The sequence below is a fragment of the Arvicanthis niloticus genome, chromosome 5, assembly GCF_011762505.2.
Source record: "Arvicanthis niloticus isolate mArvNil1 chromosome 5, mArvNil1.pat.X, whole genome shotgun sequence".
In the NCBI taxonomy this organism is placed as follows: domain Eukaryota; kingdom Metazoa; phylum Chordata; class Mammalia; order Rodentia; family Muridae; genus Arvicanthis; species Arvicanthis niloticus.
This window is the reverse complement of record NC_047662.1, coordinates 91,380,654-91,405,407: the sequence shown is the minus strand read 5'-3', so window position 1 is coordinate 91,405,407 and position 24,754 is coordinate 91,380,654. Positions and strand designations below refer to the sequence as shown.

Here is a 24,754-nt window from a genome sequence, read left to right as displayed (position 1 = left end):
TGGCTTTGAGGGAAAATCTCATGGGAGGGATTTTTATTCCTGGCTGTATTGAATAATTCAACAAACATCCCAGAGAGCACAGGGAGATACAAAGGAGAAAATGCTTCCCCTTGTTCTCAGGGAGTTTACAATCTTATTGTGGAGTTTATGAAGAGAACTTGGATCCACAGCAGTTAATGCTTTCTTCACGTCTAGCTAATGACCCAATGGTTACCTGTAGGGAAGCCTTACAAGTCACCCATCCTGTGCCTAGGAAAGAGCCTCAGGTCAAACTGCAGAAAATTCAAGGCTCTAAAGTAGTTGTTGCTGAGTGCTTATTCACTAACCCTATCTGAAGTTTACCCACATTATTTAATCTTACCAACACTTTGCAGCCATCCCTGCTATCAGGACTTCACAGAGGAACATGAGGTTTGGAGGAACAAGTCATCCATACTCGCAGACCCAGGAAATGGTAATGTAAAACACCAAATAGGGAATTCTCTTTAGGTTTTTTCCTAGGTTTTTCTCCACTCCATTCCCCACCCACCCACCCGCACTCCTTAGCCCCATCCCCATGTTCAGATTTCTTCTTTCCATGCACATACAGTCAACTTCTCCTTTGAGTTTGAGTCACCTTGGAATCTGTCTTCTAGTCAGCATTCCTGGAGTCTCACGCTGGTCTCTTTGCAAACAAACCTTTTGCTTCCAGTCTTTGCGACACTTTGACAATATAAAACAAGACCGGAAGGTTTATATGACTGTTGGATACATGCGCATTTCTGTGACAGTTAACCATGACCTTGTTTATTCTTGCCATTTTAAAACTGCTCTCGCTTCACAGTATTTCTAAAGACTTTCTGGCGTTGGAAATTTCGTGAAGGTTGTGCGTGTCTAACTTGTTGCTACCCAGCACATTATTAATACAGGTTTAGTTTTTTAATTGAGAGAGTAGCAACTTTGCCTTTTATCGGCTGTTTAATTTTAGTGCCAACAAATTTCTGGGCTGTAATGTAGTGAGTGCCTCGGTAAATATTTTAAATATGAATTGATGTGTGTATGTATAGTGTGTGCCCGCGCGTTACCATGTGTAAGAAAGTTTAGTAAAGATCCAACATGGCTTTGACTTGAGGGCCTGGAGTACTACCTTACCCTCCCATTTCTGGCTGTTACTACAATTTCCAGTTGGTTGCTCTATCGGCCTCCTTCAAGGCTTAGTGTCCACATCAGCAAAATGGGAACAGGAGCAACAGATGATTTTCATTTTCCTCTTCCTCTCCCATCACCCATTCTTTCTCCGTGGGAGGTTTTGCATGTACGCTCTCTTCTGGGTAACATAAGCAGGCGCCAGAGTCCCCAAAAAGCTTCGGAGTAGTGACCTCGGTGGCGCGCCCACCGTGGGAACGAGCGACCCCCCGGTGACCTCCCCGTGCCTCGCGCGTCCGGAAGCAAGTCGGCTGCATTTCGGCTGCGAGCCCGCCGGGTCCCCGGGAGCTTCGGCCTCAGACGCCCTCTCGCCCCGAGGCAGAGCGCGGCCTCGGTGCCACCGCGAAATGGGCCCGGCGCCGCGCAGGCTCCGGCGCGCGCCCAAGGGCCCGGCCTCGTTCTGGCTGCCGTCGCCCCGCCGTCCGCGCGGCGCGGCGCTGCACTGGGGGCGGGGAGTCTGATGGGAGACGCGCGCGGCGCCGAGGAGGAGGCGGCGGCTGCAGCCCGGGAGAGGGAGAGGGAGCGGGAGAGGGACTGGGCGCGGGTGGTGGGAGGCGGGGGCCAGGGGGAGGTGCCGCCGCCGCCGCCCGCCCCTTTCCGCTGGGGAGCAGCTGCAGCAGCAGGAGCGGAGCCGGAGCCGCGCAGCCGCCGCCGCCGGGGGATGTGGCCGGCGCCTGCCCCGAACCGCGCCGCCTCCTGAGTTCTTGCCGCCGTCGCCGTCGCTGCCGTCGCCGCCGAGTCGTGCGGGGCCAGGCCGCGCCCTCCCCGGGCGCCCGCCGGCTCGCATGCCGAGGGGCTCCGGGGCGTAGCTGCGCGCCCGGCGCCGCCTCCGGGCTCCTCCGGCCCCGCCATGGGCTGCTGCAGCTCCGCCTCCGCCGCGCAGGTGAGGGGCTCCCGCCTCCCGGCCGCCCTCCCGGATGCCGCCCCGCGCCGTGAGCGCCTGCGGAGCCGTGCCCTCCTCGCCCCTGCGGTGCCCTGCGCCCCTCTGGTCCCCGCCGACCCCTGCGCCCCGTGCCTGGCCCCCAGTGCCCGCTGCGCTCCCTCCCCTTGCTTTCGCACCTGAGCGGCCCGTCCTGCCCGTCTGCAGGTAGAGGCGCCCCCGGCGCCCGCTCTGTCCCGGGAGGTATACCCTTCCTTCGCCTAGGGGCCCGCCTGCCTGCTCTCCACCTCCGCCAAGCCCCCCGCCACCCACAGACTGTTTTCCGTGTCCCCAGAAGGTGCACCCCAGCTTGGGCTCTTCACCTCTCTTCCACCTTATTCCAGTTTCGGTTCCATTTAATAAGCTGCCCATTTCCCCTGGCCTGAGGTCCCCTTGGCCGGGATCAGGTGCTTCAGTGGGTCCCCATGCCCTTCCAGGGCCCATTTCACAGATCGCACCGGCTCGTTCCCCATCCCATCCCCCCTCTGTGCCTTGACCCCGGGCACCGCGGCCTCTCGGCGCACCGAGGCCCCTGCGGGAGCGCGGGGACTGGGCTGGGAAGGAGATTGGGCACCTGGTGGGTGACGGGAGCGTTATGGAAACTCCCTCTTTGTTGCCAGTGTAACAGGAGGAAGAGGTGCCGAATTTAGTTTTTCTGTGGGCACTGGCTGGATGTTGTCGCTGAGGGCTGAGATGCAGAGATTTCTCTCAGCTGCCACCCTGCCCCCATCCAAATTTCGCTAGCCTCCTTCTCTTCCCGATCAGAGCCTTTAACCTGGGTGGAAATGTTTGGACAACTGTGTAAGGATCAGATGTAATAGAACTTGACGGCTGGCCACTAATAACTGAGAGGACCTGTTTGTAAATTACCTAATTTAGTGGATTAGTGAGTGTATTTACAAATACGATAAAAAGCAATCAGGAATACTGCATCAAACTGTCTGGTGGTGGTGTATGAAAAATAGGCTCTGACAACGCCTGGGATGTTTCTCCACAGTTTCATTAGCGTAGAATTTAACAGTAGTCTGTGATTTGTTTGTTTGGTGGTAGTGGTGGTGGGGAGAAGTATGCGCTTGCTTCTAGAAATAAAGGCTGGTTGGTTCTTGGCGAAGAAAAATGCTAGTTTTGGGGGAAAAAATTTCCTCTAGAGATGTAGCATCTGTGACACAGAAGTGTTTGGTGCTAAGTGACTATATATAACTCAGTTTTAAATAACCTGCATACTTGTTCTGGAAAATTTGAGATCTGTCACAGAAACAACTAGAATTGGAGAAGCGTGGAGGACGTTTATGGCTTACTGGGCATTGATCCTGTTTGTCCAGTTCTTAGGCTGACTGGTTTAGTTAGTTAAACCTTCTTATTCAGTTAGGATAGCAAAGAAAAACCAGGTGGCCGGTGTTAAGGAAGACTGGATCAGGGCTTTCGTATTAGCATATAGGGGTGTAGAAATGTAGAAATGTAGAAAAACACACATTTCAACTGGCTGGGGATCTAGGGGCAGGGGTTGCATCTATTAATAGTTGGGCATTGCTCATCTAATAATTGTTTACATATAGTTTTCAGCAAAAAGTGTTTTTTACAAGACCCTTCTTTTCAGAATTGTTACTGTGCATGCTCATTTGGTGGTGAAATGCCTTTAAGACAGCAAAATATTGATAGTTTATGGATGGCCTGTTCAGTGCGTGAAAGATAGTGTGGAGGGGTGGTTCTGCACCAGACCGCCCACTTTAAATGGGCAGTGGGTCATGGGGTGTCTGCCTCCTCCCTGAAGTGTTGTAGAATGCTTCCTTTCTCCTGCGCCCCCCCCCCCTTCTCACAGCCGCTGTTCTCTGCATGCCATTTTCTACAGACAAGATGCCTGTCATGCACCTGAGGGTGTGCTTTTCCCCCCTGTGGATTTCTGTAACCAATCAGCAGTTGTCAACATGCTTTAAGTTCAGAGTTAGGGACTTGAAGTGTTCAGGGGAACATCGAGGCAGGTTTTTATGTAGAGGGGCTCGCCATCATTTTTTTTCCCTTATTTTAGATTTTTTTTTTTTTATCATTTTTATTTCTAAGGTGTTCTCAATCCCCTGACGTTTTTAACACTCAGCTCAGAAGCATCAGGCACTTAGAATGCTCTTGTATTTATGTGTGTTGTATTGAAATAAAATAGGGGTACAACTTTAAATATTCTCTAGATGCAAAGCTGCACGTTACTGAGCTAATCTTAGGGGTCATGAATGTATTTTTAGGCAGAATCTGTTTGATTCTGCTTTCTACTGAGCTGTGAGTTTCTTGAGTGTAAAGTCTGCTTTTCTTTTTCCTCTCTCAGCTTTCCATTTATGCACTGCCTCACTGTATGCTACAGAGCTGCTCAGCTGCAGTTAGTGAATGGAGTGCATATGTCAATTTGAACATTTGGCTAGCAAGTCACTGATTGCGAACCCCCAGCCCCGGTCTGTGTCACGCTGTTTCCATGGTTTGATAGTCTAATTCCACCAGACTAGCCTCTTCTGAACTCAAACTCCAACTTTGTAAAGTTAAAATTTCCTGTGGGAGACCACATTTATTCCTGTTCTGTCAATAGCACCACTCATTTGTAAAATGGAGCAGCTTTCCCCTTTGCTCCTGACACCTTGCTCAGCTTGTGTATTTATTTTAGTCAGTGCAGTGACTGTAGCATCTTAAAAGACTTTGGTGCAAGCTGTGATGCTACCCTGTTTAGCCAATCAAAATATGATACTCAGAGATATCCCCAGGAACTTTGAAGCTAGACTTTATCAGTGGATGTAAAGTATACTTTATTTTTTTGTTAGAGCTGGGTGTTGAAGTATAGTTTCTCCTCCTAGTCTTTTACTGCGTTGCAGATGCTCATAAAAGAGTTTATGGTCTTCTGGACTTTGATCCTTTGAAGTCCAGATACTATTTTTTCCCGTGGCCATAACTAGGTATCATAATTTACCATTAAAGTAATTGTTTCACTTTAAGAATTAAAATTAAAATATTATATTCTATGCAGGTATTTCACTGCCAAGGGAGCAAATTACTTGCAAAATAATCTGTACAGTATTAGATACATCCATTTAAGAATAAGTGTCTGGTAACATGGGCTCTTACAGAACTCTTAGGGTGGTTTTTCTCTGGCTTAAATAACAACCATTACACATTATTGGAAAATGCTCAAAACAAACTAGTACATGATGCCCCTTGCCTAAAAGTCTACTTTTTAAAAAAAGTAGACCATCAAAGTAAGATGGTCTGGAGTTTCTTTTTTACAACATTAATCCTCCCTAAGAGTGTTAAAATTTCTCCCCATCTCTCCATAATTAGTTTCTTCTGCTATAACCTGCTATACATAATTTCTATTCTTGTAATGTTAAACTTCAAAGTTCACTTGTAAATCTTCAGATTTATTAAATGTTCTTTCCCATTGACAAACCAGTGTAAATGAATAGGGTTTGTGAAAGATTACTTAGCAAATTGCTGTATGTCTTTGTCCTTAATGGCTAGATCATTATTTCTCACAGCAGTGCTTTAGAGGTGAGGAGATTTCTCAAGCCTTTGAGGTTCCATGTCCTCCTTCTAACCTCAGAGTTGAAAAGAGCTAGAGCTAGAGAGAGAGAGAGAGAGAGAGAGAGAGAGAGAGAGAGAGAGAGAAGCACACAGACTTTCCAGTTGAGACTACCCTTTGTGGGCCTCAATTTAGAAGACTCTTGGGCACTGTCTTGTCCCAAGCCCTTCAAACTGAGGGTGACATATTTAACTGCCATTTCTTAATTGCTTAGCCATGCTGCCTTAAGAACAGTCGGGAGTATTTACTTGTTACTATTTGACTGTCTTATAATACCTTCCTAATAGTGTATTCACACCTGCTTTATAGAATTTGAAGTCAGGTGATAAAAATGAGGTTGAAGGATTAGTGGAATTACTGACAGAGACTAAACTGTTCAATTAAAACCATGATCTGGGAAGTAAACTTCATTTAGAAGCATAAAAGATCATGCCAGAAATATGTAAGGCAAGTTGTGTTGGTGACCAGGCCTGTAATCTAAGCACTCAGAAGGCTGGAGGATTGCTGCAAATTCTGAGGCAGTGAGTGTTTCCAGGCCAGTCTGGGCTACATAGCAAACTCTTGCCTCCAGCAAACAAACCCCCAGTATGTTAAGAAGTTAATGTCAGAATTGGCTAGGATATGATATTAAAGTGGTATGTTGTTCTATCTATTCTTAGAGTCACTTTCTTGTTCTTGTGTCAGACTGGTTTTACTTCCATGTTACAGCTGAAGAAATTGAGTCCTGGAGACCGGGAAAGTGGCTACAGTAACAGAGACGCTCAATTACTAGTTAAAACCCTGCCAGCATTGTCTACATCTGCCTTTTTTCAGTGTTCACACATATAGTTGCAAAATCTAAAGTTGCTGTGCACTTTTTTTTTTTAATCTGCAAGAGAAGGTCAACTTTGTATCAAAGAATTTCCAAGTTAAATTTCAGACCACTTTGATCCACCTGCAGTTCAGAACTGGGGAGCACCGTTGTGTGCTCAGAGTTGATCCAGTGGGAATGCTTGCAGACTTAACAAGGTCTGTCCATACTTTTTGATGTTGTTAGTATTGTCATTCAAAAATGCTACTGATGAAGGAAGAGTATTGTCTATACACATATGTTTTGCTACTGGTAATTGTCTCCTCCCCCCAGCCTCCCCAATGCTCCTACCTCTTTAGAATAGCAAGGAAGAAGGAAATCTTTGGGTTTGTAGGTTTGGACTGCATTTCATATACTGGAAGAGATACAGGACATAAAGCAGCATCACCATCTTCTTATTCTGTGGATCCAGACTCCAACTCAGAAACATGAAGTTGTCAGGGTTGAGAACTACGTTGTGGGGTAGCTGGCTGCTAATTCTTGAGATCTTAATTATTCTCAACCTTGACTACACATTAGGATTCCTGGAGAAGTTTAGAAATGTCAATGCCTGGGGCTCACTCCTAGAGATTCCGGTTTAACTGGTTCAGTGGTGCTACCTGGGCATCAGCATTTTGAAGAGACCCAGTGGTGATTGAGAGAACCACTTTTGTCCAGGAGGTTTCATCTCCAGAGGTTTCAATTACAGCCTGTGAGGATAGTTCCCAGACTGAATCACCTCATTGAAACAAGCCCCTTCTGACCTGTTACTAGCAACTGATTGACACTGGAACATTGTGTAGATATTCAGCTCGCATGTTTAAAACTCAAGTTGGACTCCAGATTTGTCCTAATCCCATGACTCACTGAATGGCGCCAGTAGTGGGCATAGGAGGCTTGAGTCATGAAGAGACCGTCTTCTGTTCACCAAGCTCATCACTGTATCTTGCCTTGGCTCACTGCCAGCCTTCTAGCTAAGCGCCATCTCCAGCCAGTACCTTGTGACTTTTCAGGCTTCCATCTCATCTTTCTCCGTATTGCAGCCTTAATGGTCTTTGAAAAGTCCAAACTGATTGGCTGTGTTCCTCTTCAACTTAAAATCATGTAGTGGTTCTGATTACTCTGGGGACAAAGACTAGATGCTCCTGGCATCAACAAGATTGACGGGTGCCCTCTGTGCCTCGTTTCCAGCCTCCTTCCCCTCAGTGTCTCAGCCTCACGGTTCATCAGGAGGTCCTGTGCCTTACTCTTTCCCAGCATTTCCTTCTATGCTCACTTGTGGAGAAGGCTCCTTGCTCCTCCCTCTCTCTGACCTTTGACTGGTTACCTTCAGTTGCATCCTAAAATTCACTTTTGGGAAGATTTTTCTGATCCTTCAGTGCAGGCCATGTCTCCTCATTAAACTCCCCGTTGCCTTGGATTTTCCCCTTTGAACATGTAATAGCAGTAAGCATATAATTATAGTTACTATTGATGTCTGGACTGTGAGTCTGCCTGCCATAGCCTATGGGTAGAGTCTGACCTCCTAACCTGTTTTTATATGGCTTGCAAGCAGAGAACTGCGTTTACATTTTTGATGAGGTGATCAAGACAAATAGGGCTGATGCAAATAAAAAGCGAAGAATATTGCTTCATGAGAAGTATATGAAATTTAGATGTCCTTGTTCCAAAGTAAGGTTTAGTTGTGACATAGATGTACTTCCTGTCTGCAGCTGCTTTACTGTTCAGTGGCAGAGGACAGTAGTTCTCAGAGAGCTCTACACAGGACCACTGTTAACTCTGCGTCCTCTGCATGGAATCCTTGCTGACTCTTGCTCTGTCCTTGGCTGCTGAAAAGATGATAGTTTCTGCCCTGTGTGTTCCTGCTGGGCTCTGCTTAGCAGACACTGATGCACAGAGGTCCTTGGGAAGTCTGTGAACAAAGTAAACATGCATTCTTCCTACCAGTTGGTGTAGACAAGTTACTTTACCAGCTCTACTCTTTAAAATTCAATATGGGACTTTTTTTTCTTAAGAAAAAATTCTTTAGAGGAAGTCCCAACAAATCTCAGCTGTTTCCTTAGACAGCCTGTGGTGCACCCTGCCGTTCATGGCTGGCTTAAAACATAATTTCCTCCCTTTTGTTACTTTTTGTTTTCTTATTTAGTTGAAGTAGAGGATGTAAAGGTATAGATGTGGGTGGAGGCCAGTGGACAGTCGCCAGTGTTCTTATTTTTAAGGTTTCCAGATACATACAGAATGTTAAGCACACACATTATTCCTCTATACATTTGTATGATGTCAAGGAAATAAAGTAGCATGAGGACAGACAAATTGAAAAGAAGTTACCACTTCAAGATGCTTAAGTAACAGAGATGGGGTTGCTTGCTTTATTTTGTGGTACTGTGGTAACATAAGCAAGTTTCCACATTGTAAGTCACTTAGTGTAATGTAGCCAAAAGAAGTAAATAACAAATCACCCTTAAATCCAAATACTGGAAACATTAAACAAAATGTCTTCTTTCCTGTTTGGTCCTGGAGAGGGTGTTGGTTCTCAGTGTGTTCAGTGACTCCATGATGACTCTTAATAGCAAGTAGCAAGGATACTTTTCTCTCCTGTTTCTGTTCTCTGTCTCTCTCTGTCTCTCTGTGTCTCTCTCTCTGTCTTTCTCTCTGTCTCTGTCTCTGTCTCTCTTTGTTCCACTTGTAAGTTTAGGCTGGCTCCACACTCATGCTTCTCCCTCAGCCTTCTGAGTCCCGAGATTGCTGGTATGAACAGCCACACCCTGCTCTTTCTTCTGCAGTCTTAAGATAACCTTTCCTTCTTAACCCCATTCCTGAGCTGGAGATGGCCGGATCTTTCCAGATGGACTTTTCTAACAATCTCTACTGGCTTTTCTTGGGTGGGAATTAGGGAAGGTTATAGTTCTCATCCCTGTGTAGTATCTAGCAGGATGAAAACAAAGACCCAGTAGTTGGTCCTGTCTCCAGCCCACATGCCCAAGCTATGCCACATAGCTATGAATGGAGCATAACACAAAAATCATAAACTTATAGACAGAATACATTATGAATTTGTGTGTGTGTGTATGTTTAATAAATGTAAAGTTCTCCAGTGTGAACTTTGTAGATGGCAACAACATGTTGCAATATCAGAAAGTTGGACATACCTGGTGGACTAACCAGAATTTCCCTAAAGTCAGGTAGGGGCAAAGTCACACACACTCACCAGTAGGACAGACAGCTGCAAGTGGGAGGGCCCAGTGGTGGAGGGATGGCTGGGTAAGGAACAGGAGCCATAGCGGGGTAGGAGCTAGTAGTAGCTCTGCTGTTTTCCTCTGTCTGTGAAATCATTTCCATAGTGTTTCTTAACCCTTCCATGTAATTTCAATTCTGTGTAACTCCAGGGCTGCTGAAGCCCCGTTCTCCTCTACCATGCCTAGTGCCCCTTTCTCTGGCTGACAGAGGAAGCTGACAGAGCTTCAGTAAAGAACCCCTGAGGTTGGAGTATGGTCACATGGTTAATTACAGTTCCTCCAAGAGTGGTCCCAGGAGGGCCTAAAGGTGGGAAGAGTCTCTTCCATTCCAGCCCTCTCACCCTTTCGTCCCTACCCACCAGAATTCTTTCATCTGCTGGTGCCCTTTAGCTCTCTCTGATTGGGAGTAGTTTTTCCTCCTTAACACTCCCTGAAACTTTTCATTTTCCTTCTGTTTCTTCCTTCTTCTTCTCCCTGATAAACTTTAGAGCTGTGATATTGAACAGAAAGGAAGATTAGAGCCAGAAAGCACAGTGCCTCTGAGTTTTTTATTTACCTGCTAAATTTCAGGGTTTTTTTTCTTCTTCTTATAAGACTAGTGAGAATGAAGATTCATATTATTTAGAATATGTCTACAATAGAAAGTGGTCTTTTGCACGCCAAATATAGCTCAGTAGTAAGTAGAATTTTGGAAATGGAAGTAAATAGCTCCTGTGTAAAATGTTCAATTTTGTTACTACTCAGGCTAAGGGAGGGGCCCCTGTTTATGCCAGTGACCTTGATATGAGTTAACAGAATAATATTAATTGCCTCTGTGGTTTTGACTCAAATAGACTTTATTGATTTGCTGAATAAATTGGAGTAACCCCCTTGGGGTACTGCTTGACAACCTACACTAAAAGCCATTTGAGAAAGTTGTTGACTTCCCCTAGTAATCCAGAGTATAGTCATGTGGTATGCAGGGCTGCTTCTGCGTCCACATTGTTTGCTTATTTATTTAGTGTGGCTGAGTGTACGCATGTGGAGGTCAGAAACAAGCCAGGGAGTCAGTCCTCCCTATCATGTGGGCTCCTCAGATTGAAGTCAGGTTGTCAGGCTTGGTGGCAAGTGCCTTAATCTGCTGAGCTATCACGTGGGTCCTGTTGTGTTATTCATAACAGCAAAGGAGTTCAGGTTTGACTAATATTTCTGATAAAAAACTTTTCTTCCGTTTTAAAATATAAAATCCATTTGCATTTGGTATATTGGACTTGGCCACTGCCCGCTAAATCCTCCCTTAGTGGGTAAGTGGTGGCTGGCCTGCTTCCAAGGTCTTCATCCCTCCTCTGAGAGGCTGTGAGAACCAGAGGATTGAGCACCATTATGTACCGGAAGGAGTGTGGGAGCTGCCAGACTACAGGCTTGGATTTCAGTCCCAAGACCAGGTCACTCATTTGGGCTGATTTCTGAGGTCATTGGTATCTTGGTTTCACCAGAAGAAAATGGAAACAAGAATAACTTCATGGACTTACATCAAATTATACAAATGATTAAAAAAAAATCCCAGAAGTTTCCATAGTAATGTAAACTGAATAGCCTCCTGCTCCCCTTCCCCCCATGTTCCCATTAAAAAGGCAGTCTCTGATTTGAGACCTTGGAATATGGACTATGGATCTAATAATATTCCAGTAATATTGGGAGATGAATGCTAAGAGCATAATTGGTAATCGTAATGGGCAGATTCCAGGTTGGTACTTAGAAGTTGAGGGAGTGAGGAAGCAGAGGTGAACAGTTGGCTTCCTGAACATGACTTTTCACCTGGCCTGGATTGCAAAAGAATGAGAGGGTAGAGAAGGGAGAAGGAAGAAAGTAGTGGGAAGGATGCTTGGTCCAGCGCAGAGAGGAATGTAACTTACTGTGTGTCAGAATGGTGAGAGATGCCAAGGGAGGGTGTTCGTATGGGAATGGATGGGAAATGGGCAACCACAAGGTGTTTACAGAAGACCTGCATAACTATGTATCTGAGCTTATGGGGAGAGAGATGCAAGGCAGAGGCCACAGAAGAAATCGAAGAGACCTTGTGGAGTTGAAGAAAGGCTTTCCTGCCTGAATGTGGACATGAAGGGTAAATGCAGAGGGATATGACATGTTTTGATTGGCATGTAGAACTCCTGTGCTCTGGCATGAGGCTGTTGTGATTGATAGCTTGGGAACTGATGGGGCTAGTAAGTGGGGAGGGAAAGGACAATTGAATTTTGTTTGGGTTCAGTAGACGTGATGCTGTTCTTGGTGCCTCTGGCTAGTGCATCTAGTTAACTGATGGTTTTGGAACACGCTTTACATCATGAGCAGGGAGGAGCTACACGTATGGGTGGTTGCCAAGGGGCAGGGGAAGGCACTAATAGTCAGTTAGTGACTCGGAGAAGAAAGGTTTGTTTTGAATAATGGTTTGGGAGATAGAGATCATGGTGGAGAGGGCACAGAGCCTGGGGCAGCTCTCTTTTGCCAGGAATGAAACAATAGCTTGCTTACATCTTGAAGGATTCAGAAGCAGAGATCACAGTCTGGAAGCAAGGCGCTCTATATCCCTCAAAGATCCATCCTCAGTGACTTACCTTCAATGACCAGTCTCTACCAAACAGGCTTCACAACCTCTCAGAATAGCACCACCCTGTGGGGACCAGGTATTCAGATTGCTAGTTATGTCTGTATGTTGATTGAAGGGCCTATGTTGCACATTTCCTATTGTATTCTCAGATCTGAGGTGGGTACCTGAGTTAGCTGCAATTTATAGATGGAATAGGATCAAGAAAGGATGGGTAGCTACCCCAATGCCACCCAGCAGTATAAAACCAAGTTAGTTCTGAGGGCATTTCCTGTTCCTTTATCTTCCTCTTACTTTTTATCAAGAGTACTACGTTAGGTGGTGGGATAGCTGCACCTCAGATATGTCATTCTTGTTATGTGAGCTCAGAGATAATGTGTGCTATTTATTAATATGAGGAGAGAGGGCATTGAGAGCAGGTAAAGGGACCCTGTGAACAATATCCTGAAACACACATGGTGCGAGGAGAGAAGGAACGCCTGCAGATTTGTCTTCTGGGCTTCAATCAGGTGCTGTGGCACCCCTCCCCCCAGTAAATTTAAATTATATTACATATATTAATTTTTAAAAAGCATATGTTGGTTAATGTATAAAAACTTGGAGCAATGTCAGTGTGAGTACTTTTTATAAAACGTGAGAGCCAGTGGCTGCATTTTCTCCTGGGCCTTCCTGTGTTTTCCTCTAAGAATTTAGGTCTGAGAAAGTTTATCATGGAAGTAGGTTTGTTAATATGACTGTAATCTTGTCCTTCCCCCAGAACTCACTGGTTCTTTCTATCATCCTATGTATGTATGTATGTATGTATGTATGTATGTATGTATGTAGTGTGTGTATGTATATGTGTGTATATGTGTATATATGTGTATATATATATATATATATATATATATATATATATATATATAGTTTTTTACCTTACTTGTTTGTGTTTTGAGACAGTTGCCAATGGTCAATAAGATTTTGTTAGGAAGTTTTAGAAACAATAGTTTAAGAAGGCACTTCATTTTAAAAGTGAGTGGGATTCCAGTTTGGTGGGACTTGAAACCTTTTTACAATACAGTTTAATTTGACAGAGTAAACCAGGAACAAGTGGAAACAATTGTTTCTCTGTGTTGCTAAGAATCAACAGAGCCTGAGACTCTTGGTGCTGCTGCTTAGTGTTAGCTCGAGTCAGGTAGGGGTTGTTCATATTATGTCTGTCTCACTTAAAGATACAAATTACTTCTGCAAGAATACCCTGATCACTCCCTAAAACATGTGCTCCTGAGGCGTGGCGGTTTCGGAGGTTAATGCAGTATTCCTCCAAGGAGGTGTATGCAATCAGAAAAGTTGAGAACTCCTTACTACCTCTGCCTTCACCTTTCCCTGCCTTGAAGATTCATAGTACATGCTAACATAGTAAAAGGACATCCTGCTCCACTCCCCATCCCCCAGTCCCACATGGAGGAAAGAATTTGCTTCCCTGGCCTGCACTGGTCTTATCTATCCCGTAAATACCTTTCTATTTACATCATCCATCCTGAATCTTTCTTAAGGATTTATATCCTGCAGAGTTCACTTTGAAAAACCTGATTGAGATGTTGCTTTTCAATTCCATGATCCTGAGTGACAACAAAGATGGATGTGGTAACGCAATAAGGAAGTTGTTGAAGGGTCTGGAGTGGAGGCTCAGTGGTTAAGGGCACTGGTTAGACTTACAGAGGCCTCTCATGGCAGCTGACACCATCTGTATGTAAGTCCAGCTCCAGGGGATCCAATGACCTTTCCTTCAAGGACACTGTATGCATGTGGTACACAGGCATACATGCAAGCAAGACACCTGTATATATAAAGTAAAAATATAAAAATCTTTAAAAGAAGAAATGTGTTGGGTTGGGTAACAGCTTCCCTCCCCTAATACACAGGTTTTTAAAGTCGAAGCACATTAAACGTGACGTTACTTAAGTTCTTTGTTCCTTTTCCTCTCCATTTTTCTTTTCTGTTAATTTTAATTTTTTTGTTTTTTGTTTTGTTTTTCAAGACAGGGTTCTCTCTGTCATTCTGGGCTCTGTAGACTAGGCTGGCCTTGAAGTCAGAGATCTACCTGCCTCTGCCTTCCAAGTGCTAGGATTAAAGGTCTGTGCCACCTCGTCATACAAAAAAAACTTTTTTTTTGTTTGTTTTTAAATTTTATTGTTTAAATTTATATGTGTAGATATTTTGCCTGCATGTATGTCTGTGCCACATGCATGCCTGGTACCCAGGGAACTCAGAAGAGGGTTCTGGATCCCCTAGGACTGGAGTTACAGATGGTTGTGAGCCACCATGTGGTTGCTGAGAATTGAGCTCAGGTTCTCTGGAAAAGCAGTCAGTGCTCTTAAACCCTGAGCCATCTCTCAGCCCTCAGTTTTAACTTTTAAATGAGTGAGGGCCGCTTTCAGGAGTCCTCAGGCTGGCATAGCAGCTGTTCTTAACCACCTGAACTCTCCAGCCCTCCTATTCACACTGGCCTTGAGTTCACAGTGCTCTTGTGTGTTGAGGTGACAGGCATAGGAAAGCATGACCCTGCCTTCATTGTTTTTCTTTTCTTTCTTTCTTTTTTTTTTTTTTTTTTTTTTTTTTTTTGCCTTTATTTTTTTATTTGGGTGGTTTGAAGTTTCCAGCTCTGAGTTCAATGTACTTCATTGACCAAAATATCTTTGATGGAAAAATTAAAGGGGGAGTTTATGATTGAGAATTTATGGTTTTAGATCAGTAGTTATCAACCCACAGGTCTTGACCCTTTTGGGGTTCCCATATCAGATATACTATATATCAGATATTTACATTATGATCCGTGCCTAGAAAAGTTACAGTTATGAAGTAGCCATGGAATAATTTTTGTTTGTTCTAGTGTTTTGAAACAGGGCTTCTCTGTGTAGCCGTGTCTGTCCTGGAATTCACACTGTAGACCAGGCTGGCCTTGAATTCAGCATCTAAAGGTGTGCACCACTATGTCTGGCTTCTATGAAATAATTTTATGGTTGGGGTTTATTATAACATGAAGAACTGTGTTAAAGGGTCACAGCATTAGGAAGGTTGAGAAGCACTGATTTAGAGGGTCAGTTATCATGGCTGGTAGGGTAAAGCTGAACAGAGCAGTCCACGGCATGGCAGACCAGGAAGTGGAAAGAGGAATGTACTTGGACAGCCTTCCCCTTCCCAGTGTGATACATGTGGGCCCCACCCCATGGGCAGTGCTACCCACAAACATGCTGGGCCTTTTCTCTGCAAACATACCTAACTTCTGAATTCCATGAAATTTGAGATAAAGACCAACCATCACAGCAGGGAAATTACGGATGGCAAGTGGGTTACAAAAGAAACATTAATTATAAAACCTCAGAATCTAAACTGCTGTGGGACCACGTAGGCCAGTGATTCTCAAACTTCTTAATACTGTGGCCCTGCAATACAGTTCCTTGTTGTGTGACCCCCCCACACACCATAAAATTATTTTCATTGCTATTTTATAGCTGTAATTTTGCTACTGTTATGAATCATAATATAAATATCTGTGTTTTCTGATGATCTTAGGTGACCCCTGTGAAAGGGTTGTTTGACCCCCAAGTTGAGAACTATTGATCTAAGCCAAAAGCGAGGTAGGGGGAATAGCTATCTGTCTTTGGAGTTTTCTTCTTTCCTTCAGGTTTGCCCCCAAGACAGTGGCAGCTATACTGACTAATTAACTTTGCAGATGCCACCTGGAAGGGACCCACTGATCAAAGCTCTCTCACTCGATACTGAGTGGAAGGCATGCTTGATGTTAGATAGGTCCAAGCCAGTGATGAATTCCCGTGCATGTGGAGGGGGCTGAGGGTATTTGAAGACTAAAACCTTGGTTTATGATGGTAATGATACTCATTAATACTAATATTAAATATAACTTGTCAACTGGGGGAAACGGAATATGAAAACTGGAGCAAAATAATGAACTCGGGAGGTATTAATTATAGCCAGTGTATCTTGGGGAGGGGCAGCATACTATAGAGCCTGCTGGACGTCACCAAAACTCAAGTATAGCAGATACATTGGCAAATGTCAATAATTTTATGAATGTGGTTCTCCTTTCCTGTCCCCATCAACGTCCTTGTTACTGGCCCACCATGAAGCAGAACATGATGGAAGCCATTAGCCAGATACAATGAAAAGCAGAAATGGGCCTACAGGTGTGCCAGAGCTGTGTACGTGTACTCATGTTTGGAAATTAAAACAATCCTTAGACTGTCTCAGTACATGGAACCACTCCTTAATGCCATTAAAGGAGATGCAGTGGAGGGAGGCGGGGCCTTTGTCAGTGTTCCTGAGCTGAATTTCTTTCTTAACATAGTCAAGCATCATTCTGGTGTGTGTATGCAGGAGGGAACAGGATGGAGAGGAAGGGCTGTGTGATACCTTGCCTCAAAAAAAAAAAAAAAAAAAAAAAAATTAAAACTTAAAAAGGAGAAAAGGGGAAATTATCCATTTGACTGAATTACAGATCTCTGTCTTGTCACTACCAAGAGTTCAACTGCTCATGTCATGGTCCCTAAGTCTCTTGCTTACTGGGTACAATACCTGCTTAATGATTTCTAGCCTTGGGACCACAGAATCCAGGGACCCAGTGTTTCCCATCACTTTTTAGGCTGTATACCCCCTTGTTTATTTTCCTGCTGCGTCCCACTCAGACTTGCATCCTCTCTCCTGCCTGTGTTTATACCTTGCCTGCTTCCAGATATATATTAGGTGATTTGTAACCAAGTGTACATATCTTTAGAACTTAGGTGAAGAGTCGGGGAGTGTTGGTAGGCGTGGTGTCGATGGGAGCAGAGATGTACCAGGTGCCCAAGCTTCACCTAGGACAGTGTCTAGTCCTGTCTGGGCATGGCACTTATTCAGAGAAAGTCATCACATAGGAGTTTTCTACAGAAATCAAACATTGGCTGGGGCGCTAACAGAGTTAGCACTGAGGTAGCCATGAATTTTATATCATGTCTACTAAATGAGTTTGATTCAGGCTCTGCATAAATTCTTCCAGCCACCGAGGACTGACGGCTTCTTGTTGGAGCAGCCAGCTCTTTTTCCAGTTATTAGAAACCCTTGTTTCTCAGCCAAGCTTATGTCCTTGTAACTTTATTGTTGGCGCTGATTTTTGTCACACAGAATGACAAACTGAAACCAGCCTTGAATGTTTGCCAAGTTGTATGTGTGTGTCTCTTTGTATTTTAAATGTAAAAACCTGTCATGTAAAAAAAAAAAAAAAGTCATGCTTCTAGATAGAGTTTTTGTGTTCTAGACTCCTTTTTCCTTATGTTCTGTTTAAAAGTTTTGCATAGTGATGTTACTTTATATGTATATTATCTATATTTTAAAAGGCTATATGTGCACACATTTTAAAACACTAAACATTTTTAGTGTTTGTCATTTATTTTTTAAAATTTATTATTTTTAATTATGTGCATCAATGTGTGCTCCTGTGAGTAGGTGTGTATATGTGGGTGCAGGTGCCCAGGGAGGCCAGATGCAGTAGAGAGAGCATCCTGAATCTGGCGTGACAGGAGGTTGTGAGTCACCTGATGTGGGTGCCGGAACGGAACTCAGGTTATCTGCTACGTGCTCTTGTCTGCTGAGCCATTTCTCTAAGTGCCTGTCATTTAAAACAAGAAAAGTAGCCTCTCTTCCTCCATCTTCTGCTGTCCCGAGGCCACCATTCTGAGTCTTTTGGGTCAGTTCTTTCTCTTTTCTCTATCTTTAGCATGCATGTACGATGGATGGCCCCTCCTTCTTCCATGCTCAGCATCAGTTTCTGCTCTGGGTGATGAAGACTGAGCTTTCAACACTATCCACTGTGCACACCCTTCCTGTGGGCACACTTGTTCTGCTCAGTGTCATGACTTTGGATTAATGTTCAGTGCTTACATCATGACGAACTAAATGCTCTCAGCTGAATCATGGAGTATTTGATGATTTGTTGTCCTTGGGGGTAAATGTTGTCTTGTTCTGCTCTTTGCTTGGGTTTCTTTGCACACATGACTAATTGGTTTCTCAGTGTTTACCTAGTTGACTAACTGAATTATCTAAGTTCCAGTTTTAAGGCTCTTTCTGCTTAAGGTTTTTTTTTTTTTTTTTTTTTTTTTTTTTTTTTTTTTTTTTTTTTTTGATGTTTACATTTCCCTTATTAGAGTGATATATTGAAAATAATGAAGTCACCCACTATAGTTTCTGGACCTGCCTGTCTCTTTATGTGCAATAATGTTAACATTTGGTATATATGTATTTAGAAGCATTCACTATGTAATCTAGGCTGGCCTTGAACTTACTATCCTACCCAGCCTTCAGAACAGTAAGGATAAGCATGCACCACCACGTCTTTATGGGCTATTTCTTCTGTTACTATGTGGCTTTTATCTCTTTTTGGCCAATTTTGCATTAAATTGCCGAGTAGGAAGATAATCATAACATGTGTTTTGAGATACCTTTTTCTTGGATATCCCCCTCCCCTGTTTGTGTGTGTGTATAAAGAGCCGTCAGTTAGATTATAGTTTTTAATTCATTCGGCCTGAATATATCTTAGGTAGAAAGTTATGGGTGTTTTTATTTAGAGCTGTTATTGAAGAATATATACTAATTTATTCCCTATTTGTCTTAAAGATTTGTTGATTTACTGAGTTGATAGTATTGGATTCTTTCCTGGCTCTTGTTTATCTATTCTTTTGCTCAGATTTATTCTTACGCAGCAAAATTTTTAATGACTTGCACTTTTTTCTTAATTTTTTGATACAAGGTTTCTTTTTAAAATAGCATGTGTGCGTGCATGCGCATGGGTATGTGAGTATGTGTGTGTGTGTGTTTATGTGCACCATGTTCATGTAGTTGCCTTCAGATTTCCTGGAGCTGGAATTATGGGTGATTGTGAGCTGTCTGATGTGGGTGCTGAGAACTGAACCCAGCTCCTCTACAAGAGTAAGTATTCATAACTGCTGAACTAGGTCTCCAGCTCATGTTTTATTCTTATATGTTGCTAATATGTGAGTAAGATTGCAGATTGGAAGTTGTGTGTGTGTGTGTGTGTGTGTGTGTATGGTTTGGAGAACTCAAACGTAGGGTCTTACACATGCAAAACAAGAACTGTACCACTGATCTTCATTCCAGTTTTTTTCTCAATATTTTATGTGTTATTTCATTTTTGGAGGTTAAAGAGCCAAGATTACTTAGTAAACAAATGAGCTGGAATTGTAGTGCCAATTTTTGTTATTTCATTATTTTTTAAGTGCCATGAGTTCCACTTAAGATTGATGAATGGCTTACTGGCTAATTGGGGGAAAAATGTCAAATGGGTCTTCCCCATCTGTTCAGAGGAAACAAGTGCAGAGCTCTAGGATTGCTGGTAGTCCACGCCTGTGAGTAGGTTACAAAAGTCAGCGGTCCCACAACCTTGTACACCAGAATGACTCAAGATGGTTTGATTTTCTTATATTTTCAACAGTGACGTTGTCAAAGGGCCTCTTTTATATTTCCTTTGAGATTCTGGAAGTTGAGCCCAGGGTTTCAGACATGCACAGCATATACTCTCACTGAGCTATGTACCCAGAGTCAACAGTGACATTGCCATTCTCAAAGGGGATCTCCTGTTTGTCATACACTATTACTGTTGTCTGATTGTGCTTAGGGTGTGAGTTCATTTTGACTCGAGTAAGAGTTACTAAAATACATTACTGCTTAGTTTTTAATCCAGTTGATGCACACTGTGGAGATGAATGGGCTTTGTCTTGCTCTTATTAATGCATGTGAGCTGTGCTTTTCCTTTCTTGGGTTCCCAATTCTGATTGAATAGGTACCTGCTGGTTTGGACAAAGAGTCTATATGTGAACTACATTGCTGGGCTCATGTGCCATTTCATGGTAGGTGATTTGTGGACAATTGTGTCAGAGTGATCATTCACTGCAGCAGGGATCTCGAAGCTTGGAGTCCATGGTTAGTAAATGCCTGACTTTATCTGCAGTCACAGAGCTTGGTAGTCACACCATCATATGTGTCCCTGTAGTCTGCTCACCACTTTGGGTGTTGCTCTGCAATTACTGATTTTGTTTTGTTTTGTTTTCTTTAGGAGCATGTGACTATTTTTGTTGTTCTGAGAAATAATAATACCAAGCTATTTTTCTGGTTTTGAAAGCTCCCTAGGGACCAGACAGTATTTTTAAAGTTGTGTAAAACCCTCAGTCCTGTGGTGTCCAGCTTTTTGTCCATGTCTCCATAGCCACATGACAATGGCTAATTCCAGTTACTACTTCTGTCCCTACCTAACTGTGTGGTCTCATACTGAAAGCCTGCTGGAGGAGGAACACCAGCAATGGCTTAATGACAGTCAAGGCTGTTTCAGAAAGAACTGCTTCGGCAAACCCTTCATCCCTCATTAGAGACACTGACTTCCCAATGAAGCAGTGTGAGCGTCCTCGTAATTACTTCTATTTTGTTTAGCAATTTATCATTCTTCTCTTTCAGCATTGTATTTAAAATTCCCTCTGGATTTTGCCGTCATTTTACAATTCTGATTTTTTTTTTTTTTTAACTAAGAAAGGACCATTCTCAGGGCATGGTGGCTTTTTCAGAAAAGCATCTGCTCACCAGCCTCGCTGCTTTTAATTATGATGTCCTTATTTAGAAGGTTTCTTCATTCTATCCAAACAGTGTTCGGATGAGTCAGCACATATCCTTTCCTCTCAGGAAACTTTTATCTGTAGTCCACACTGATCATAAAACCAGTTCTCCTGCCTAGGATGTAATAATATGCAGCTGTATGGCATGCTTTGGTGCACTTTGGGTTCCCTCATAGTGGACATAGTACTTTCTTGCTTACCAGATATCCTTTGCTGTTTGCAGGACTGTATATTTTCTGTGTGTTTGTTATGGTAAGGAAATCAAGACACACACAGGCTAAATGACTTCCCCTCAGGTCCTGTGCCTCTTTGTAGTAGAGCCAGGACTGACTAACAGGTTTGCCAAGCTTCAAACGATGCTTTTTGTACCATGCCATGGTAAATGCAGAAACTCTCTGCATGTCTACCTCACACTTTTTCCTACCAACCAGGAAAGTTAAGAATCAGTCCGTTTTTCTCTCAACATGAGGTCTTTCCTGAGAGAGCTTCACTCGCTGCCCATCAGTCCAGAAGGTGTCATCATAGGTCCAGGTTGTGTGTGCCAATAACTTAAAGTGCTTAAACATAATAGTAACACAGATATATGTTTGTCATTTATGTGTGAGGGAGAATGAAACGGGAGCAAAAGAATGAAATGACCGAGTCCCATGGGCCCATGGAAGAGATGCTTGTCTCCGCTGGGAGGAGTTGGGATGGTACTCGAAGTCATCATCTTTCTGAGACTTGTCAGAAGGATTGACATCAGAAGGAAGATTATATTTAGGGTTTTGACTTCAGAGAATGGAGCTCACATTACTCACTAGTCAAGAAATCCTGGGGATTAGCCAGTGTTTCTGACATTTCTTTATTTGATACGCATAACCCTAATGATTCCGTAGAAGACTTAAAAAATAACAAACCAACTGCATGTGAGTCCTTTAGCGTTGTACCTAGGACATTAAACGCCCAGGAAGTGTGAGTCAACATAATTTTATTAATGAGGAAGGAACCCAGGGAGCTTGAGAGCAGCTATTGAGTTTGTGGAAGATTTAGTCTTTTGACTGTGCTGAGTAGTGGCCTCTACTTTGAAAAGTAGATGAGAATTAGTGGCTTCAGTACATCCTTTCTCTTGCAAGATGCTGCTTCCTCTTCTTCAAACAGTCAGGGAGTCATTAGAGTTTTGCCGGTTCAGTTTAATTTTATTTCAGCAGATGTGATGTATTGTAGGCTGATCTCAGGGAAATTAAATAACTGAAGGGAAACTAGAGCAGAGATGAATGGAGGGGTCAGGGCTCTGGCCAATGATGCAGTGGATAGGGGAGAACTATTCAGAGTCCATGTAGGTGCAGGAGGTGGGGATGGAGATGGAGCAGGACTGTGAAAACTTGCATGAGCAGAAGTAGCCTCCTGTTCTCTCAGCTCCAGACACAGCTCCATATTAATTTTCTTAATCAGATTATAAAATCTTTATATACTCCTTATTATGTTTGAAAAAACAAAACAGTTACTCACTTCTACCAAGTAGAGATAACTACTATACACTTTAACTTCCTTTTAGAGCCTAGTATGGTAGCTTCTAGCACTTGGGAGGCTGAGGCAGGAGGATTACCCTGAATTTGAGGTCAGCTTTGGCTAAACAGTGAGTTCCAAGGCACTATGAGTTAAGTGAGACCCTGTTTCAAGACAGAGCAATGCAAAGCAGTGCTGGTGAAATGGCTTTGAATAAAAGCACCTGCTTCACAGAGTCCCTTGGACTCATGAACATGGTCTTCTGACCGTCACACCAAGACTTGGGTGTGCCCCTCACCAGTAATAGTAAGAATAAATTCATTAAAAATGTTTTAATAAAAAAAAAAAACAATGTCTTCCAAATTTAGAAGTCCTCCACACCCATTATTTCGTTTAAGACAAGGCTTTTTCTAACTGGAAGTCTATGTGTATGTAATTGTTGTTGTAATTTTGAGGCAGCTTTCCTGTATTTATGCGTCAGTAGATCTATATTTTCTTGAGACAGAGAAGTGGAAGATTTTGTTTTTCAGATATATCTGTTTTTGGCAGTTCACATATTGAGAAACCCTGTTTTCTGTGTTCTTTAATCTGGATTAAAGAGTTTAAATGACATCGATTTTTGTGATACGGGCTTTTCTTTAATGCTTTACCTTTGAAATTTTATTTTGGCTTTAGGATTAGAATCCTATTTTAACTTTCACTTTCAAATAATTGAATCTATACTGAGAAAAAGTTAGCACACACAGTGTTCCTGTGTGTATCGTCCATCTAGTATCTTAAAATCATTGCTGGAGTATTTACTAAAACTAAGAAATTAATATTGGCATTCTGCTGTTGACATGACTGACCTGGAATTCGCAGTGTAGCCCAGGCTGACCTCATTCAGGATCTCTTGGCCCTGGCTTCCTGAAAGTTAGAGTTAAAAGGGCAAGTCACCATGCAGATGTTTGATTTCTTAATAACAACCAAAACAGATTTGTGATATTATGATTTCAAAATGACTAAATAATCAACTTAGAAAGTAATTTAATAAACTTGTCTTCTACTAAAGCACAAAGTCCAGCTGCTTCCTCTCCCATGCAAAGACTAGCCCAGTCGTGACAAAGTGTCCTTTGAAGGAGCAACCATCGTCTGCAGCTGTAGAGTAACAAAGTGTCGTTTGAAGGAATAACCATCATCTGCAGCTGTAGGGTGGGTTATCAGCCAAGCTTACCTTGTTTTACCATAACTTTGGCTTAACCTCTGGTGGTGTCAGCCTCTAGTCTTATCTCTGTTGCCGTGTCCGGGATTATAAATGTGTTGTGAAGCTGAGTGCAGTCAGATGCTTTAGGATACCACTAAGCTTGTGATTCGTCTTCAGAGTGTCATGGATATCAACTTTGTGTTGGGCCGGTTTTGCTTTCAGCTCTTGTATTTGTTCATGAAAATTCAAGTACTACCACTGTGATAAGTGCTGGGTAATTCAGGCCTGTCCCTAAGGGTTGTGCCTCAGAGGCACATACAAACAGTAAGAGTGTGATAGTTTTTGTAAAAATTAGTGGCCTTTAGAAACTGACTTTTGGGAAAGCTTTTGTTCTTAAATTCTGAGAATCCACTGGGTCAAGGGGCTGGTTAGTACAGTCTCCAGTTGGAGGTGGGAAGTACAATCTCCAGTTGCTTGTTTACGTGTCCAGTGGGAATCCGAGCTCTGCTTTGGCCTTGGTCCCCCACCTTCAGCAGCTTCAATGTAGTGTGTTCAGATGTCTTGTCATATCATGGAAGAACAATCTTGTGAGTGAGTCGCCAGGGGGTCAGACAAGTCCAGCCACTCAAAGCCCTACAATTCCAAGTGTCCTTGATCTGCAGAAGCAGCTCTATAAATCTCTTGAACAAGTTTTCACAACTTAGCTGTAGGTCTGCAGTAAAATAAAGCCCACTTCTATGCTTCATCTTCTTCCAGATTCTTGCTGCATTTGTGGTGATTAAGGTGACAGCCTCAAGAGGCACAGTCTTAAGCTGTCAATTCTTTCATCATCTCATACAGTGAGCCTGATTCATTCATTCAGTGAGTAGAAATTGAGCATTTTCATGTGCTAGGAACTATTTTACATGCTGGGATACAACACAGAATACCAAGATGCTCTTCCAGACTAGAAGGATCCATGACTAGGTAAGATCCTGTAGTTTAGCTGACAAAGATCTGTACTGTATGGGAAAAAGTGAGGTATGAAAGAGGGTGAGAGGTGACGGTGGTGTGTGTGTGTGTGTGTGTGTGTGTGTGTGTGTGTGTGTGTGTGTGTGTCTGCCTGCCTGCCTGCCTGCCTGCC

General features: G+C 43.2%; 1 protein-coding gene across 5 annotated transcripts in view; it reads left to right on the top strand.

Annotated features, from left to right (window-relative positions):
- Positions 1-391: 391 nt before the first annotated feature.
- Positions 392-24,754, top strand: part of Slc44a1 (solute carrier family 44 member 1) — a 181,304-nt gene continuing 156,941 nt past the window's right edge. For 3 of the 5 annotated variants that reach the window (XM_076934964.1, XM_076934963.1, XM_076934962.1), the window contains exon 1: positions 392-454. In XM_076934964.1, the coding sequence (XP_076791079.1) occupies positions 407-454 (48 nt within the window). In that variant the 5' untranslated portion in view covers positions 392-406. Of the gene's footprint in view, positions 455-1,821; positions 2,069-24,754 lie in introns of those variants that run through there. The other 2 variants (XM_034501795.2, XM_034501793.2) reach the window with 2 other exon arrangements.